The 21,125-nt window shown below is 34.2% G+C and overlaps 1 protein-coding gene across 5 annotated transcripts in view; it reads left to right on the forward strand.

The window, feature by feature from the left end:
* Positions 1-21,125, forward strand: part of PTPRQ (protein tyrosine phosphatase receptor type Q) — a 280,514-nt gene that overhangs the window by 142,056 nt on the left and 117,333 nt on the right. For 3 of the 5 annotated variants that reach the window (XM_059936586.1, XM_059936583.1, XM_059936584.1), the window contains exons 38-41: positions 2,655-2,823; positions 5,477-5,628; positions 10,237-10,378; positions 12,783-13,052. In XM_059936586.1, the coding sequence (XP_059792569.1) occupies positions 2,655-2,823; positions 5,477-5,628; positions 10,237-10,378; positions 12,783-13,052 (733 nt within the window). Of the gene's footprint in view, positions 1-2,654; positions 2,824-4,275; positions 4,567-4,828; positions 5,105-5,476; positions 5,629-10,236; positions 10,379-12,782; positions 13,053-21,125 lie in introns of all 5 variants that reach the window. The other 2 variants (XM_059936587.1, XM_059936585.1) reach the window with 2 other exon arrangements.

Below are 21,125 nucleotides of genomic sequence, written 5' to 3' on the forward strand. Positions count from 1 at the left end.
TATTTTTTTTTACCACAATGTGTTTATAAATTTAATAAAGAGTCATTATGTCATAGAGGCCATTCAAATTGCAGATATTTTTCATGCATTTAACCAATATTCAGTATTCAAAATTCAGTAGTTCTGAATCTTAGCAAAGGTTTTGCCTCTGTACAGTTTACTTTATGGCTTGTCTCTGATTCAATTTTGGTTTTCTTTGTCCACATCTAGGTAATCGAGTGTAAATGTTTAACTATGATTTCAACATGATTTTATGAACCTTCTTATTCAAAACCTGAGTATAATGATACCATTTGCAATTCATCTATCTTAGAAAATGTAATCTTTTATTAAATTATCTTAAGAGTGCTTTTAAGTGTGACAGCTGCAAGAGGGCACACAGGCTAATGATGTTAAAACATTTCTTATATTCCTTGAAGTTCATCCGTGCTTTAATTTATTTCTGAAGTTAATGTTAAATATAGCATAAAAATCTTCATTACCTAATTTTCTATTTTGGATTGGTAGAATAGAAGAAATCCTCAAAATGAAAATTATATAGCAGAATAGATGTATAGCTGTTTTCTTCCTTCTCTTTCTTCTTCCCATAGAACTTTGTAGCATATCTCATGCATGGCACATCATATTCTGCTTTCTATTCCTGGTATCTGCTACTTATCTTAGCTCCCTCATCCCATAGCAAATAACATGAAGAAAAGAGTTGTGTGTGACGCTTGTCTTTCCATCCCCTGACGTCCTCTGGTACAGTATGATAATGCTCAATAAATGGTTTAATCATAGAACATAAAATTCTTATAACAGATCAACATTATTTTCAGTACTTAGTTATAATTTTGGAGCACTTGAGTTTGTTGTGATCTTTCCTTCTTCTGACTTTGTGGAATTTAATCTCTTTGCTACTACTTGGCAATACACCTTGTCCCTCCTCCAATTGTGGTATATTGTGTTTTGTATAGTGTATTAACTCTTCTACATTTTAACATTTACCCACTTATGTCTCCTCAGTTTGCCTGACATAGTGTCTTTTATTAAAAAGTGTTAAATGAGTACTGGTTGATTAATCAAATTTGAGAAGTTTTTACTAAATACCTTCTGACTGTATTCCTATACACAAAGAATAAACCTTAATTAGATAATTTGAGCCACAAGACATTTTTTCCAAAAATAAATAGATGAATGGAATAATCATCTGGATAATTGGTGTAATTCTAAATTTGTTACATGTTTGTGCATGTTTACTCACACTCAGCATGAATAACTTCTGGGTGATTAAAAATAATTTGTTACTTAATATTGTCATCAAGGTAGGTCATAGGTAGTTGGAATAAATTTTATAGCAAAGAAAAATCAAAAAGCTCTATTAATATTTTAAGAGAGAATTTATGTAAGCCAGTTATGCCATGTGTAAAGTAGATGTGTTGGAAGATATTAAAGTTCACAGATCATATTTTGTGTGAGATTAAATATGTTTTAACTTGTCTGTTCCTAAATAAGTCACCACAAAAGTAAAATAGATCTTTTCTGACACTCTCCCCCACTCCCTATACTGGGAAAGAACCACAAAAATTTGCTGAATTTAGTTTGTTGATACATTGCAGAACCACGATAACTATAAATTTTAGTCAAATTGATTATCCTATGTTACTAATTTTAATGAACTTTTTACTAATTATCGGTTTTTTATTGTGTGCCGGAGATGGTATTGTTTTATATGCTTTATATTATCTAATCCTGAAAAGCCCTCTGTGAAGTGGAAATGATTATTCCCATTTTACAGTTGGAGAAGCTTTGTGATCAGATGATTTATCCAGAGCTATTGCGAGAATTGAATGCAGGTCTTTGGACTCTAAGGGCTTTGTGCAGATTGGAAAGATTCAGATTTCTCAGTATAAGTAGGCATTATTATAAAATTATTCATACTTAATTCATATTTAATTACCTACATGACTTTTTTAAAAGTCTGTTTTCCTTTATTTTAGAATTGATTTTGACTTTGTGTTTTGTGTTTAAAATTTGGTCAAGGAAGGGATGATTGTAATTCCTTAATTATCAAAAAATGCCTTGGGACAAATATAACTAGAGTCAGGCAAGAGAATTTTAAAATTTCTCTTACTCAGCACATATGAGAGTGTATCCAACTGTCTTCCCATTTCTCTACATGATTGTAGAAAAAAAGAGGGTCTATGAAAGATGAATAATAACCATTTGAGTTCATAGAAAGAGGTGAACACTTTTATAATTCCTCCATTGTTAACAGGAAGAAAAAACAAAATTTTTATAATACTCCCAAACTTGTTTAAAAATATATAGTCAATGTTTTGAAAAATACTTGAATGTTTCATAAGGGAAACTGACACTGGTCAGCACATTGTAGCATTTCCAGTTCACCACTAGACCTTCCTCACTGCGGCCAAGCTTGGAGTTTTTGCTACTCTGTATGTTGATTTAATAAAACTGCTACCATCGATTCCTCTTTTAGTACAAACATATTTCCAGTTTAATTATTGCAATAAAAAAGTTCTTTGTTTATTTTCCTCAAAAATTAACATATTAAAATACTGAGGCCACCAATCCATGAATAATAATTACTTTGAAATGCTCATGTATACTAAAAATATATTCTGAACAATTAAAACGATATGTTTATTTTTCAGAATTTTACACTCCATGAAGTAACCAATGACTTTGACAATATGACCGTATCTGCAATAATAGATAAACTGGCAATATTCAGCTACTATACATTTTGGGTAACAGCAAGTACTTCAGTTGGAAATGGGAATAAAAGCAGTGACATAGTTCAAGTATACACAGATCAAGACAGTATGTAAATGAAAAGCATTCATTAATGTTTAATAGGATTAAATTAAAACTTTATAATTATTTCAGAATCTTTTTCTATTTGTATGTATTGGTAATAAAATCTGTGTTTTATTTAGGCACATTTAACCAGTCATAAAAGTTTGAAAATGCATTTAATATAGCTATAAACCTATTACAATAGTAACAGCCTTTTCTATTCCTGGAAACTGCTACCATCCATTTATAAAAATTCTGTCACTTTCATTGCTTCGAAAGATGTCACAGCCATCGGTTATGGGCATGAAAAAAACCGTTGCGTATGTGGATGGATTTTCCAATACTTAATATCCATTCGCTCTAGAAATGACATTTTTTTCTCTCTAGCAACTTGTTTCCTTTTCAGTCTTTGAACCCACAAAGGATTTTATGCAGCATCTTTGTTCTTACTGTGTTTGTGACTAATATGTCCAAAATATCTTTTTTTTAACTCTGGAAGTTTCTCATTTGTGGCTTCTGCAGAATCCTGTTTGTGTTGAGTATTCAGAAAACTATAATGACTGAAGCTCTTGCTGTTTTTTAGGTTTCAGTTTCAAGAATACGATGATACGTGGATCATTGTCTGTTTCTTCTTGTGGTTGTTTCTATGGTCCATTTATTTTTAAAAGATTAGTCCTCTTACTGAGAAATGATACTGACCTAAATTTCTGCTGAGAGTAGAATTCCATGTTTATTATTTGAAGATTATAAATTTGACAGATACTTTAAGTATGAGGAATGAATGTTCTCCCTGTTGTTGGAACAATCTTTTAAATTGTTTACTCATTGATCAGCAGAGTAGATATGATATGTGGAAATACAAGTTTGGGGAGTCTTTAGCAAAAATGTTTAGTGCAATTTGTGGTCAGTATCATTTCAGGCATTCTTTAAATGCACATCTCTCCCAAGATTTTCACCAACCTATAACGTTTTATCAGTTATTATTATAGCACCATGAATAATAAACACTTACTGTGCACTGTTCCCAGTGAGAGGTCGTGGGTGACTTCATATGTACAATAAGGATAATCTTTAGAAGAAAGAAACTAAAAATATTGTTTAGATAATATACATTATCAAAATATTTAAATATCTGAGTATACATGCACACATACATGTGTGCATACTCATAATCTCATACACAGACTCATAATCTCCATCTTGTAGGAAGGAAAAGCCAAGAAAATATTGTATAAAACAGTTCTCACACATATTAAAGATGACAGGGTTTATTTTGAATGATTTTAATATAATTTTAATATAATTATTTAGAAGATATTTTGTAGTAGATGATGTTACCACATGTGGATTTAAATAATGTAAGAGCAGGTGATGTAGTAGATGCCATTTCAACAATTATCCTCCGGTTTGTGAATTTACTTATATTTTATTTAGGGTGACTGATGATTTTTATATTTTGCACATTACCTGTCATAGTACCTGAAGGAGTTATTGGAAACCTGACTTACAAGTCCATTTCGTCAACTGCAATAAATGTAAGCTGGGGCCCTCCGTCTCAACCAAACGGTCTAGTCTTCTACTATGTTTCTCTGAGCTCACAGCAAACTCCTCGCCACGTGAGACCACCTCTAGTTACATATGAGAGAAGCATGTATTTTGATAATCTGGAAAAATATACTGATTATATATTAAAAATCACTCCATCAACAGAAAAGGGATTCTCTGATACCTATACTGCCCAACTACACATCAAAACTGAAGAAGATGGTAGGCTGGACCCTTTTATTGCCTATTAAGCAGATTGTTGGTGTTCTCTTATTTATATTGCTTTCTGATAGAAAACATTATTCTTATCACTACATAGATTCTGTTTGTTCTTAAGTAATTAGCCTTTCAATAAACACAGTAAGCTCTAAGTTTCTTAAAATAACTACCTGTTGATAAAAATGAAGTCCCATTATTATTAAAGCCTCTTCTTCTTGATGCTAATCACTTTTGTTTCATTTAATATTCTTTTTTTCTTTTATAGTCCCAGAAACTTCACCAATAATCAACACTTTTAAAAACCTTTCCTCTACCTCAGTTCTCTTATCATGGGATCCCCCAGTAAAACCAAATGGTGCAATAATAAGTTATGATTTAATTTTACAAGGACCAAGTGAGAATTATTCTTTTGTTACTTCTGATAACTATGTAATACTGGACGAGCTTTCACCATTTACATTATATAGTTTTTTTGCTGCTGCAAGAACTATAAAAGGACTGGGTCCTTCCAGTGTTCTTTTCTTTTACACAGATGAGTCAGGTAAGCCAGAATCCATATTTCTTCCAATGATTTCACTGTTGCAGCACTTGCTCTCTCTTTTTAAGGAACAGCATGGAAAATGAAAGGATATTTGATTGTCTGTTTGTAACAGCCTGACAACTATTCATCTGCTTTGCTGAACATTTTTTTAAAATTTGAGCTTCAGAACAGAGTGTTCTGTTTGAAGCTACTTTGGAACTACTGAGTTCCAAGTACAAAAGCATGATTACTTATGCTCCTTATTTCTGAAATTAAAATATGATCAGTTTATAAATCTTTCTTAACTAGTGTCTTCAAGAAGCTAGAGTCACGATGATATTTTTCTGCTAAAAAATGTTATGAATATAAGTTTTATAATGTGTTTTCCTGCAGTGCCTTTAGCACCTCCTCAAAATTTGACTTTAGTCAACTACACTTCAGACCTTGTATGGCTGAAATGGAGCCCGAGTCCTGTTCCAGGCGGTATTGTTAAAGTATATAGTTTAAAAATTCATGAACATGAAACTGATACTATATTTTATAAGGTAGGTTGATGATAACACTATATATTTATTTCAAAAATTTAGAAAGTCAATTAAAGTATTGACATGCAGGGGGAAAATGGACTGCTTTAAGTAACACAAGGACCATCTTTTTAAAAAATCTTTTTGGTTTCCTACAACTTAAAGATGCTTGCAGAAAACACAGCAAACGTTTGTCAACTATGGAAGTGGAGTACTTCATATAGCGTTTTATTTAGAATTTGTAACTTCTAGATAGCTATAAGTTAGGAAGTAATTGCACCATTTTGTTAATGCTGGAAAGTATACAGTAAATTTTTTCAGACTATTTAAAACCTGTTATTGTCTTAAGGGTAATATATTTCTACATTCATCCCCCTTACCCACAGGGGATACATTCCAAGACCCCCAGTGGATGCCTGAAACCGTGAATAGTACTGAACCGATATGTACTGTGTTTTTTCTTATACATAAAGTTTAATTTCTAAAGTTTAATTTATAAATAAGGCACAGTAAGAGATTAACAACCGTAACTAATAACAAAATAGAAAAATTATAACAAACCGTAATAAGAGTTATATGAATGTGGTCCCTCTTTCTCTCTTTCAAAACATCTTCTTGTACAAATTTAATGCCTTTTCTGTCTTAACTAAGCACTTATCACATACTATGGCAATAACTTTTACAGTTTGAGGTACAACAGCAAAACTTGTACATTTTTTTTCCCTTCTTCCCAATTTCATAGAATGTCACAGAAGCTTCATTTTTACCGAAGATCTTAGCAGCCTCAGCATACGATTATTTTTTCTTTCCTTATTGAGAACTTTTTTCATCTTTTCACTTAAAGGAAGCGCTTTATGGCTTCTCTCTGGCATCTCTGAATTGCCAGCATCACTACTCTTGTACTTTGGGGCCATTACTAAGTAAAATAAGGGTGACTTGAACAAAAGCACTGCGCTATCTGACAGTCGATCTGATAACCAAAAAGGCTACTGACTAATGGATGGGAAATGCTGGACAAAGGGTGGATTGATACCCTGGGCAAGATGGAGCAGGACAACTCGAGATTTCATAATGCAGCTCAGACCAGCTCACAATTTAAAATTTAGGAATTGTTTGTTTCTGGAATTTTCCATCTAATATCTTGGGACCATGGTTGACTGTGGGTAACTGAAACCGTGGAAAATGAAACTGTGAATAAGGGGGGGACTATTGTATTTGTTGTTAAAAGAAGTACCAAGTGAATGTTTTTAACTTGTTCAGAAAAGTGTTTATACTGGACTTCTGTTAACCTTTCCAGATAACATGTAATCCCACACTAATTGGTCTTTTAAAATATATCATTATTCTTTTTCTTTCAATGCTAATTAGTTTCAATGCTAAATGCCCTTTCACTCCTCCATTTTTAGGCTTCAGAATCAATGAAAAATACCCAAAGAACTGATGTAACAAAGGGTCTCAAATATACCTATATGATTTCTAGCATTTAATTGCCAAAATATGTTGTAATTAACTAGCATTTATTTGAGAAAGTGTTCTTATTTTTTTCCCAAAGGCAAATGAAGTACTAGAATGCTCTTTAGTTGCAGCAAGGAGAGTGCAAAAACTTTGCATAAACATTGTCCCCAATATTATATGCATTATAATTTATTACTGATGGTAAATCATTTTTATAGCATGTGTAGCTTGAAAAGGGAATAGTAAAAATCAGAAGCAGTGCGTAAGTTTATGTCATAAGGAATAATGATTTTCTTTTTGGAAATCAAGATATTACTCTAAAATCTGATAGGCTGAGTAGAATTCAAATTGTATTTCTTCATAAATGTGGAATCTGTTTCCCAGCAGTGTGAAATTCCATTAATGGTGCTGAGTCTCTAGCCCTCTAGTATCTATTTCTAGTCTAATCTTAACATTTTCCATTTTTTTTTAATGTGCTTTGTCTGTATGGACCACTGGTAAATAGGTATCAAATGGGGAAAAGGAATCATTTTCTATATTTCTATATTTTAAAGTTAATAATCTTTATTATCCTAGGAATGTGATCATTCCTAGGATAAACATGTATGTATATTGAAGTGTGGATGTGTATGTGTGATCTTTTCCTCAGAACAGAGATCTCTACTATCAACACCGTTAGCAGAGTCATGAATTAAGGACTCTGGCATCAAATTATCTGGTTAGAAGCCTGACTTTGAGACTTATTGTTCTGCCTTAGGGCAGTTGCTTAACTTCTTATGACTCAGTTTCCTCAAGTGCAAAATGGGAGCTATAAAGATACATCCACTAAAAAGTGAAGATTGTAAGGGAAAATCTATATAAAGCATTTAGAACAATCCCCAGCATATGATAAACACGGTAGCTATTGTTGTTTTTGTATATGGTTTTAAAAAAAGAACAAATTCCATTCAGCATTGTAATAGCACTAAGCCTAAAATGACAGTACTCCTCTACCTGAATATGAGGGTAAGTTATATTCTAAGAGTTTTAGACATCTGTTTTCTCAATAGAAATGCTACCATTGAAATTTCACTAGTAGCAAAAATATAATTTTTATACCATAAAGTATTAAATATATCCTTTTTGGGGTGGAAGGAGTAGTTTTCCTTTAAAATCTACTACTTTTAGTTATTCCCTTTTACATCTATTTTGTCTTCCATGAATTTTCATAACCTTATTTTCTTTCACATTCCTTTAAATGTATCTTCATGCCATCTTTCTTCCTTTCTCAACATCTAGTTTTCTTTATCTGCTTTCCTCCCTCTGTGTGGCTTTCTCTTTGAGTGTGTTGTCCTGTTTTCCTTTCTATGTTTTCAGCTACCTCTATGTCCCAACTATTAGTTTCTTTTCTTTTCTTTTTTATTCTTTCAGATTATATGTGAGTTTGTGGAGGCATAATAATTCCAGGACCACTCCAAATGTTCCTGCCATCTCAGTCAATCCAGTTTAATCCATTTGGAGATAAATAAGACCCAGGTCTGCTGGTAACTCAGGTCACTCACACATACTGAAAGAAATTTTTTATTCAGTAAAAACGTTCTGTTACGTTTAGAAATATTCCTTACTCATGTCTCCATCTTACAACTTACTTTGTCAGTCTGTCCACTATCCAATAAACTACTGACACTTTTTATTATAATCTCCTGAGTTCAGTCATTTCTCTGGGTACTTACTCACTCTTCCTAACCCAAGTCAAAATTTACCTGCCTGTGTTTAATTTCTTCTTAGCATGCAGTTGTTGGTAGATTTCTCTAATTAATATAACAATTCCTTGATGACAGGGACCATGTCTTATATATCTTTATAATCTCCTGGTTATCTAACAGTGTGCTTGGTAAATAGTAATTGTGGAAGAATGAAAGGAAACAGTGTAATACAGTGAGTTCATAAAGTATGTCAGTGACTTGCAAGAGATTAATTTAAAATATGATTCTAACTGTGAGTGCCCTGAGCATTAGTATTCTTGCTAAATTTCTGCCACTGAAATGTTTAATATATAAGTGAAAGTAGTTTATATTTTGGATTAGATATAATGCAATATTCTTAAAATTATACTACATAGGAGATTGTCTTCTTTTTCCATAGGGAACTATTAATCTTAAGTACTCTTTCTATTAGGACAATTCTCTTTGAATGAAGGCTTTATATTTGATGGTAAAATTTTCTATGAGAAAGAATATCCTCTTTTGAACAACTGTGATAACTGTTTTCTTCTTTTTTTTCATTTTCCTAAGAGATTGCATAAAATTAGAAATTTAGGAGTTATCTGGGAAAACTCATAGTTTAAGCTTCATAGGAGCAGAGGTTCTGTTTCATTCACTGCTGTATTCACAGTGCCTAGCATACAATAGCTGATGAATAAATTAATTTACACAGAATGCTACTGAGAATTAAAAAATGAATTTAGATGAATTCAAGAAAAATCAAGTACCACTGACTGCTCTTAAGTTGGATTTCAATTGAGGACTTTAATTTTAGCAAATTTTAAGGAAGTAATCAGTATGTAATTCCAAGTAAACATCAGGGAGACAAAATGAAAAGAAAACACTTCAGCTTTAAAAACAAATGGCAATTATGAGATTCTTCAGGGCTGAGAGGGTGTCCAGTTCATCCTTGCTTTATCAGCTGAGCACACCCTGGGGCACACACAAAAAATGTTTAATTTTTAAATTTTTAATAAAAAATACCTGTGCTGGGCTTCCCTGGTGGCGCAGTGGTTGAGAGTCTGCCTGCTAATGCAGGGGACACGGGTTCGAGCCCTGGTCTGGGAAGATCCCACATGCCACGGAGCAACTGGGCCTGTGAGCTACAGGTACTGAGCCTGCGCGTCTGGAGCCTGTGCTCCGCAACAAGAGAGGCCACGATAGTGAGAGGCCTGCGCACCGCGATGAGGAGTGGCCCCCGCTCGCTGCAACTAGAGAAAGCCCTCGCACAGAAACAAAGACCCAACACAGCCAAAAATAAATAAGTAAAATTAATTAATTAATTAAAAAAATAAAAAAAAAAATACCTGTGCTTACTAAATCATAGGTTAAACACAGCAGACATAATTTTGATGTATTAAATATTTCTTCCAGTTATAAATAAGTTTTTTGATGATGCATTGTGACAACGAATTTTATTTCTGCTTTTCAGAATATTTCAGGTTTTCAAACTGAAGCCAAACTTGTTGGACTGGAACCCGTCAGCACCTATTCTATCAGCATATCTGCCTTTACTAAAGTTGGAAATGGCAATCAATTTAGTAACGTAGTAAAATTCACAACCCAAGAATCAGGTTAGACATGGTTTTTGGATCCTAAAATGTTTGATTTTGTATTTTAACACTTTTCCCTTTCCTTTCTCAGTTTATGTGACTAACTATCAATATTTAATTGTTCATTCAAAGGGAAGTTGAATTTCAGAGCTTTAAGGATAGGCTGGGTTGTCTTGTCTGCAATCAAATAGATATATATTTACACATGGTGTTTCACTTTGAACTGAGGAAGCTGAAATAAAAGACTAGTTTAGGAACACAAAGTAGGCTTCTAGATATATGTAAAAATTACCTACTTCTTAGTACCATCTGAGACAGCTGGGAAAAAAAGGGGAAATGAACCACTAATCACTTTTAACAGGTTGATTTATATTTTCGTGAAAAAAAATCTGTAATTTTTTAAAGAAGATGTGTTGTGACATTTGAAGAGCACTAGTCAGTATGTGAGCTTTTACTTTCCCATAGTCCATTTGTGACATGTGGAGGGGACTATGAAGACTGAAATACCATTGCTCTAATTAAACAACTTACCTGTGCATCACCTACATGTCATAACTCCACTGTGTACTGAATAGTTTTAATTTATAACTGATTTAATGATTTAATACTTTTCCTTCTCTCAACTGGACCATATTTTTAAAGGCAACTCTTCTTCACTCTTTTTTTTTTTTTGTCAATGATTATTGAATAAGCGCAAGATCCTGTTCTAGTCATTTCTTCCCTATACCTCTGGGTGCATTTCTTCTTGTTTTAGTGAATCTCTAAATTGAAATTGGAGACCGCTCACTGATAAATTAACCATTTTACATTAATTTATGAATACCTGATACTATTTTCATGGCATGCCTGTAAGACAGGCTAAGTAAATAATATTTATAGTGGATAAGAGTTCATGCTCTGCAGTCAGTGTCCGGATTGGAATCCAAGCTCTGCGACTTGCTAGTTGTATAACCCCGGCAAAGGCACGTGCCTCCTCTGAGCCTCTGTATCTTTAACTGAAAAGAAACACACATTAGCAGTAGCCACCCAGAAGGTCGTTGGGAAAAATATTTGAAAAGATCCATATGAAGCGCTTATTAGAGCTGGACACACAAATACTAGAAAAAACATTACAGTTGCCCCTGTTCCCATACTTCAGATGAAGAAGCCATGATTCAGGCAGATTAGATGAAAAGGGCTGAGAAAATTAGTGAAGAAACTGAACTGGAACGTCAGCCTCTGACCTCTAGTGCAAACTGGACGTGACTGTAGGAATTGCATATCATAACTGAATGATACTATAGAAAAAGGCTAAACCCATAAAGAAAAAAACATTTTAACTATTTACACACAGATTGATAAAAATCAAGGCTAATCTTGTAGACAGTATTATGTAAACCAATACATTTTTTTTTTTACCAGTAAAATAAAATAATTCCACAAAATCCTATGCCCTGATTGGTTAAATAAAATTCTCAACTTGAAGTGTTATCAGCTAGCTAATTAATTGTTTTTAAGTTTGGAGAGCCAGTGAAATAGATGTTCACAAAATCCAGGTTTATAATCTAAACTTAAGTAAATTATCAGCTGTCTCTTTTTCATTTATTGGTATTAGTATATGTTTTTGAAAATAAGAAAGCAAATAGTTAACCATATTTAACTGCCAGAGCCCTGGATCAGCTGAGGAATTGTCTTTTCTTTCATTTTAAATGCCACCCCCCCCCCCCCAAGTTATTCTCCTTTAGTTTTGATGCCTTTATCTTACAGAGGAAGAAGCGTTTGTAAAGATAGAAATTTACGCCACAGGAGAGAACTGTAGGCAAGTCAAAGATTACTTAAATATTCTTTAAATAACTATGTTTTGCACAATGACAAGTTGTTTTTTTTTCACTGCTTGCTGTTTGTAATCCACAAATTGACTATATGCAAATTTTCTTTATAGCTTCCTCTTTTTAGTGTGACAAAAAAAACTATGCTAACATTAGGGGACATAATATAATCAGACATTTCCCTGAGAAGTACCCACTTCAGTGAGGCACCTACATCTACGTTTTGCATTAAAAAGTTCCATCATAAAGTATGGCTAAGACTGCTCCTTCCCACTGAGAGATAAAGAGGGCAGGCTTCAACCACTGCCTGAGCCTGAGGCTGCCTACATAGTTGCTACTGAGGGTTTGAGGATGTGATTGCTGCTTGGGCCTAGGAGAATATTCAGTGATGGATTCAGTATTGTAAGGATTAATATGGTAACATAGAAAATGGGCCAACTGCCATTTGATTCAGCCCATGTTAAGAATTTTTTGAGCACACATTGAAAGGTTGGTATGTTAAATTTTTATTCTGTCTCTACTCCTAAACATGACTTTGTCTAGCAATCGCATAATGAAATCATTTATCTACTACATATGTATAAATTTTAACTTTGGGCATTTGCTTATCTCTTAAGTTCCAGATGTTGTACAGAACGTACAGTGTGTGGCAACTAGCTGGCAGTCAGCTTTAGTGAAGTGGGATCCACCCAAAAAGGCAAATGGAATAATTACACATTATATGATAACAGTTGAAAGGAATGCTACAAAAATCTCTCCCCAAGATCACATGTATACTTTCATGAAACTTCTCGCCAATACCTCGTATGTCTTTAAAATAAGAGCATCCACCTCAGCTGGTGAAGGTGATGAAAGCGCATGCAACATGAGCACGCTACCCGAAACAGGTAACTAACGTGAAACAGGTAACTGATGCGAAGCAGGTGATTTACCTGAAAGAGAGAACTAACCTGAAACACAAAACTGTTCCTGGACTGTGTCCTACGTTTGTCAATAACCTTTGTAATCTTGATAACACATTTGTCTAAAACTTTAAAAGAAATATTAAAAAATATAACACATACTTTTTTATCCCACATGTTACCTGAGGACCAGCTGTGTGGTACATTGAACCACCTCCATAGCAATGGGAGGCTGAAAGGAGGAAAAAAGAGAAAATCTGCTTCATTGTGTTTTTACAAGTATCTATTTCTTATTATACAAACACCAAACTTACTGAATTATGCTTTATTGTAATTTAAAATAGGGAATGAATATGTAACATATATATACACACACACACGTATATATCTTTTTTTAAATTGATTTATGGCATTCACGATGCTTCCCTGAATTCCAAAGTTGCAGTGTCAGACTCACTTTCATCTACTTCCTTCTCTTTATACCAGCCTTCACCTTTTGTATTATTGGAATAAAAATATCTAGGTCACTAAGCTCTAGTCTTTAAAGAGGAAAACTCTTACTCTCCCTAACAGTGATCCACCCTATGTCAGAATCTCTTTCATCTTCTACCTTCTCTATTATTGTACCTCTTCATATAAATGAAAACCTGATTCCTTCCCAATAACACCACTTCACTGGAGCTCCTCCTTAGTGGGGACTGTAGGTACTGACATAATTGTTTACCTCTGGCACCTCTCGATCCTTATCTTTGAAATATCTTTTAACCCTTTCCTCCTTTTGAAATCAGCATCACCCAATTTTACTCTACTTTTCTATCTTTGAGGCTATAAACCACAGAACTTCAAGACATGGTGTACCTTCTGATTTCAGCATCTTTTTTCTTCTCATCCTTTCAAGGCAACATTTCTTGAGACTTCAGTGTCTTACCTATTCATCTGGAATGGACGCGTTTCAACAGCAACTATCTCTTGCTCCTTACATCGCAAGGCATGTCACTGTAACTCATCTTCCAGGAGATTCCCAACTCTGAAAGGACCCCACTGTTTGTTTTCACTAGATGCTGGCTGATGAATAGTGCTGGAGAAAATGTAAATGGTTCTATCTTGTTCAGCTATTCTCTAACTCTCCCAATTGCTCCACAATCTACTATACATTCCTGTTTACACTTAATCAATTTTCCATAGGAAAATTCTGCTCTTACTCTGAACATGGTCTACCCCCACTATCATCCATCTTTGATGTTATTATTCATTTTACTAATAGCATCAAAGATAATTGATTTGCCTTCCTTCAAAATTTACCGATATCTTTATTTATGCTCTCAAGATAGCCTCCCTTGGGAATGTCATTGTCTTCCTCTTTTCAGGAATCTAACTGCTCATTTTTGTTTCAAACTCGTGTTTCCTCTAGAACATAACTCCATCAATTTAATCTACTTTCTCCTGCATTTTATCTTCTTTCTCTGTCTCTTGCACACAAACACACCAACAGCCACACAAATTGTTAAAAAATTTCAGCTGAGGACCTGGTTGGTATATCAACCCTAAACATATTCAAAATGGAATTTATGTAACATGAATTCTCCTTCTCTTCCTCACTTTTCTATACCTGTTCTTTATCAGTTGGGGATCAAGCCTCATATTCTTATGTGATTCTTCCTCCCATCTCTCCTACATATAATCAGAACTTATCAATTCAGTCTCTGCCATGGCTCTGCAATTTGCCCCTTCTTCAACTTGACTGCCCCATTTTATATCAGACTTGTTGCTTCCTGTAATAATACCCAAAGGGGCCTTATCACCCATACTCATTCAGCCTGCCTGTCAGCACCATGTTTCCACCCGCTTATTTTGATTGAATTGGCTCTAACATACAATTTAGAGCATTTATGTGTTGGCTGTTGAATTTTATTACCTGAGGGGTAAGAAGTAGACATGGAGATTTAGGTATCTGAAGCATAGAGGTGATAATGAAAGGTGCTATGTATAAGAGATGGCCCAGAATACTCCAAATGTTTTACTTATTCTCATCGTGTACAAAATATACCCCAGAATTCATCACCAGTTAGACATGACTTCTGTCTAGCTTTTCATTCTTTTGTTCCTCCACTGCATCTCTTCATATAACTGATACCTGTAGCCAAACTTTATTTATTCAGCACATTAGATTTCATGTATTCATTTCAAAAGACATTTATTAAGCACCTGCTATGGGCTAATAATTGATTAGATTCTCTTCTTTAAACGTACTCAATACTTTTCACCATCAGATTGTCCTGCTCCCTTTCTACGTCACACAAAATTGTATTTGTTCTTAAAAGCCCAGCTTAAGTGTGTGTGTGTGTATGTGTGTGAGTGTGTGTGTTTAAGTCTTCAATGACATGCTAAGCATTAAAACTACAGATTCCTAGACTTCACCCTAGACTTGGCTGAATCATAGCCTCAAGAGATGAAGCCCAAGGATCTGTAGTTTTAAGCATCTCTCTGATGATTCTCTGTAAATTTTCTGAATTACTGGACTAGATTACCCAGGAGTTTTGATGGCAGGTGATACGTAGCAGTGAGGACAGGCAAACAGTGTCAGAGAGGTCCAGAAAGGGGTAGCAGGTGTTTCCCCAGTGGGTGGGCAGCAGACCATTGCTATACAGAGTCTGAGAGAAGGAAATATGTTCAAATGCAGGCAGGTGGTCTGCATCAGGGTGGTCTAGTACCAGGTGAAATGATCTTGATCATTGGACGGGAGCTGAGTCCTAGAGAACTGGCAATGAAAGACAGGACAGTAATTCTGAGATAAATGAGAGGTTCAGAACTCAGAGAACAAGGCAGAGGACTCATTATTACTGATTCCACTGGTACTCAAGGTGACTGCTTCGTCACAGGAATGAAGCAGAAGTTCAATTAGTAGAACAGAGACGCATAATCAAAGTATATACACTTGATGTAGAGGCCCCTGAACTTAAGGACAGGTCTTTGTTAAAAAAAAAAAAAAAAAAATCCTTTAACTAAGGATTTGAATTAGATTTTAAGTCAGGATTAAAAGATCGCATGAATGGAGACTGAAGGAATTCTAAACCAATGAATTAGGAAGGTGTTAGGCATATTGTACCATGTATTATGTGCTCCCTTACTACTGAAGACAAATGTTGCTCAAAGTTTGGACTGCTGACTCTCCCTGCATCAAAAGGTACATCCCCGAGGCCCTACTCTAGACCTGTGGAATCAGAGTTTGGAAAATAAAACTCACAAATCTTCCTTTAAACAAGGTATGTGAGGTGAGACAGTGCTGAAATTTGAGAACCATTCTATTCCACTGTATACTCTTTGCTTGTGGGGCTATGTCTTATTTGTCTTTGTTTTACTCACAGTTCGTAGCAAAGAGCCTTGGGCATTCTAGGCACTCAAATTTTTGTAAAAGAAAGAAATGAATTGTTTTCTCATGAAATTCATAATTTTTCATAAGGGTGTTACTCCACTGCAATGTATTATTTCCACACTTCCATCAGGCAAAATTATAGATATTTTCTCCCAGGCAAATGTAAACGTTTTTTCAATTAAGGAGAGTCATTCATATGAAACATGAGTATTAACTGCTGCTTTAAAAATATTTAAATAATTTGTTTATCTTTAAAATTAATTTTCAGATCTAGCATGTAATTGTATTTATGATTACAATTTTTATTAGGTAAATAATTTGCTTTTATCTGGGTTCACATGAATTGTTTGTTGGTAAGACATTAGGAAGAACTGGAGATTCATTGTTCAGAATGGAAGCAGTTTTATAGCTGTTGCAAACTTCTAATTTATGGTGGTCTAAGATTAGTCACAGTGTAAAGTCAGCTCTGAGTCACTGACTCTGTACTTACTTTTGACATGAAGTAAAATCAAATTTGGCTCACTCCCTTACTGCCTAGTGCCTGACCTTAACATTCCTTCCAGGGATTATTGGGTATTTTTCTCAGTGTAAACTTGGTCATATTGGGCACAGTTAAACATGCATCATGGATGATTGAATTTATGATTGAATTTATGAGGAGATTAGTGTTCAGTGTCTAAACTGGTTCCATTGTCACAGTCAAACACGTCAGAATAGGGCAAATACAGATGAAGGCCCCCAAACCTGGTAATTTTAATAGCATTTTCTGTCCAGGTATATTATATGTACCAATAAAAATATTATAGCAAGTTCAAACAAGACTTAACTTTTAAAATCTCAAATTAGTTCAAAATTCATGCACTTCTCCATATTATTTTCAAATCTTAGTAAATATGGTGATTTAAAATTGAGTTTGAAAATTTGTTCTTTTTTTCTGGAAGATAATTTTACAGTTTGGATTTATTCAAAGCTCTTCCAAGTTCAGTAATTTAGAATCAAAAGAGGAAAATAAGCTATATCCCTTGGACACCCAAAACTTAATTGAGGGAAAGTAAAATACGCAGTTGTGGTTTTTAGGGGTGTTCTTTTCAGCAGTGATTTCTTTATTAGCTTTTTGTTCAATAGGAGGTATTAGGCACCTAGATGGACCCACTGGAAGTCCACTGAGCTTGCAAATATATTAATGGATCAGCACTGAATGGGAGTGTGTTTAATATCCCTGTTTTTTTTCCCCTTCTACTCTTGCTTCTTTCAAATAACTGTGTACTGTTTAATAGCATATATGTAAACTCTCAAGCCTCTTCTACAAAGCCATGACTGCCATTCCCCTAAGAATTATTTAAGAAATGTATTTGTTATGTACTTTATTTGGATCCCTATTTTGTGGACCTCTGTGAGCAGTGTAGAGATTACTGGGCGAACTGTGATTATGACAAAATCTAACTTCCATTTACCAGCTTTTTTAAAAAAATAAGATATACCATTTATAAGAATTTAGACCATTCTTAAGTACCATTTAATAGAGTGGATGTGGATGGTAAAAGTTTTCTCAAGGTTGCAAATTAATGTGCTAATTCAAAAGAAGTTTACTTTTTCCTTTGTCTGCATGCCAGTGACATTGCTCTCCTCAGTCGAGATGAGAAGTCAAACATGCAGGAAAATTGTGTGATCCTGTTTGTTCTTAAGCAAGTGAATTGGCACATTCTACTTACCAGTCAGTAATTGTAGAAAGCACAAAAGCCATTATAGTTGCCTGTCATGGATCAGAGAGAAATAGCTATTAGCATTGCTACTTTAATTGAAGTTCAAATGCTTTATAAAATATATTCCCTACAGACTTAATTATTAAATATAATACTTTCCTTAAGAGTGAACATCAGGTGAAAAGTATCCTTTATACTTGTGGTATGGTGGACATTTGACCAGTATATACTCATGTAATGCTTACTGAGTCCAGGCTTTGTGTTTGGGGTTCAAGACTCAAGTTTGAATCCCAAATGGCATTGGTGATCTCGGCTCTGCAGGTCCAAATAACTCCACCATTATTGTAAAGACGTATCTAATAAATATAAAGCAATTAAACACAAACCTACATAAATATGTCAGTTGTGTGGATTGAAGATTGAATCAAATAGGAATTCGGGAGAAATACATTTTATGGAAGGCCGTATTGAAGAGGTGGAATAGGAACTGGATGTTGCTTATTGATAGCTTTGGAATTGCTTTATAGAAGTTTAGACTCAGTAACCTAATTAGAAGATGATGATATGGTATTGGAACTTGAATTTCATAGTCAGGTATACTAATGTTTACTTAGATTTACCTGATATAGATCAATAAAATAGCTAAGTTTACTAAATATTCTTTTTTGTTGTTCCTCAATATGCTATGAGAAAATGTCAGTTGTACATATCAAAGAACATTCTTCTTTTTGTTTAAGTAATCTTAGATGGCAGAGGTTAGGTAGACCTGAAGATTATGGGTATGCTAAAGCACTTATGGTAAGCCACTCTGTGACCCCATCTCTATTCATGAAAATGGTGAGATAGATAGAGGGGAGTAAATAGAAATTCCAAGACACAGCAAGGGAAAACACATAGTAGCACAAAGGAATGTAATACAAGGAGTCAAGGCTGAGATGAAAGCCTGACTAGAGGGTGTTGTATTGAAAAGAGTATAGGAGGTGAGATCGAATAACTCAGGTGGACCTTACTCTGCTTTGTATAGTTGTAGCAGAAATTTGAATACAATTTTATGGAAAATTGGGAACTCTGCTAAATTTAGAGTAGGAAGCAAAATAAATTGACTCTGAAAACAGTGATTTTTTTTTTTGCCATTTCCTAAAACCTGCAGTAACCTCTTCAGATGGAGAAGGATTTGTTCATTACAAATTTACTGAATCTCCCAAATCATAAAGAATAAAATCCACGGTCATTTTAATGGTCCGTAAGGTCCTTTTTCAACTCAGCATTCTCTTCCCTAGTAATGTATGTGTCTCTTCCTTCATCTTTTGAAATTTAGCCTCAAATACCACCTCTTCAAAGAAGATCTAACTTATTTATGATTAAAACCCCTCCCAGCTAGAATTTTCTATGCCTCTTTCTTGCTTTACTTTTCTCTGTTATATTATCATTATCTGTGGATCTGTCCTCATTACAATGCATGCTCCATGAGAATAGGGATTTTCCTTTGTGCAGTTCACCCTTATTTTCAGTGTCCAGGAATGCATCTGGCGTACAGTGATACTCAATAAATATATTATTAAAGAATGAATGAATCAGTCAATCAATATACAGGCCTAGAAGAGTGATAGAGACACAGTGAACACTCAGTATGCATACTTTGGGTGCCTGAAGTAGAAACTTTCAGCCACAAAATTATGTTTAGACAATTATGTGGTAAAATATCTAAGAAAGGCATGTCTTCTGTGGTAAATCTTTTTAATAAAACTTTTTATTTTGAGATAGTTATAGAGTCACGTGTATATATAAGAAATAATATAGGGAAATCCTGTGCTCCCTTTATCTAGTTCCCTCCAATGGGAACATCTTGTAAGACTACAGTGCAGTATCACAACCACCATATTTATATCAATGCAATCAATATAGAGAATATTTCAATGAGAATAATTTCTCATGTTGCCTTTTTATGGCCACACCCAACTCCTGCCCACTCTCCTTGTACTTCTGCTCATCTTAACCCTCTGATAACCACTAATTTGCTCTCCATTTTCTGTAATATTGTCATGTTAAGAATGTTATATAAATTTTTTTGTACTGATTGATAAGTTCATGTAATTCTCTTTTTTGGCTTGTTAATATGGTGGATTAAATGGATTGATTTTCTAATACTGAACAAACCTTTGGTCTCTGGAATCAACCCCACTTGATCATGGTGTACTTCTTTTTACTTATTACTGATTTCTATTTGCTAATAGTTTGTTAAAGATTATTGCATCTATATTCGTGAGGGATATTGGTCTATAGTTTTGCGGAGGTTTTTTTTCACTGTCTTTGTCTAGTTTTGGTATCAGGGTGATGGTGGCCTTATAGAATGAGTTTGGGAGTGTTCCTTCCTCTGCAATTTTTTGGAATAGTTTCAGAAGGATAGGGGTTAACTAAGAGAAGTCTCTAAAGTGTTAACTTTAGAGAAGTCTAAATGTTTGATAGAATTCACCAGTGAAGCCATCTGGTCCTGGACTTTTGTTTGTTGGGAGTTTTTTAAATCACAGTTTCAATTTCAGTACTTGTGATTGGTCTGTTCATATTTTCTATTTCTTCCTGATTCAGTCTTGGGAAATTGTACCTTTCTAAGAATTTGTCCATTTCTTCTAGGTTGTCCATTTTATTGGTATATAGTTGCTTGTAGTAGTCTCTCATGATCCTTTTATTTCTATGTCCGTTGTAACTTGTCCTTTTTCATTTCTAATTTTGTTGATTTGAGCCCTCTTTCTTTTCTTATTGATGAGTCTCACTGTCTTTGTGTAGTTTCAGTATCAGAGAATACTAGCTTTATAATACGAATCTCTTCTAATTTCTGGAAGAGATTGTATAGAATTGGTGTTAATTCTTCTTTAAACATTTGGTTGAGTTCTCCAGTGAAACTATTGAGGCATGGAGATCTCTTTTTGGGGAGTTTTAAAATTATGTTTAAGTGTTCTCAGGATGCAAAGTTGGAGCTGAAAT

Source organism: Balaenoptera ricei, chromosome 10, assembly GCF_028023285.1.
Source record: "Balaenoptera ricei isolate mBalRic1 chromosome 10, mBalRic1.hap2, whole genome shotgun sequence".
Classification (NCBI taxonomy): Eukaryota; Metazoa; Chordata; class Mammalia; order Artiodactyla; family Balaenopteridae; genus Balaenoptera; species Balaenoptera ricei.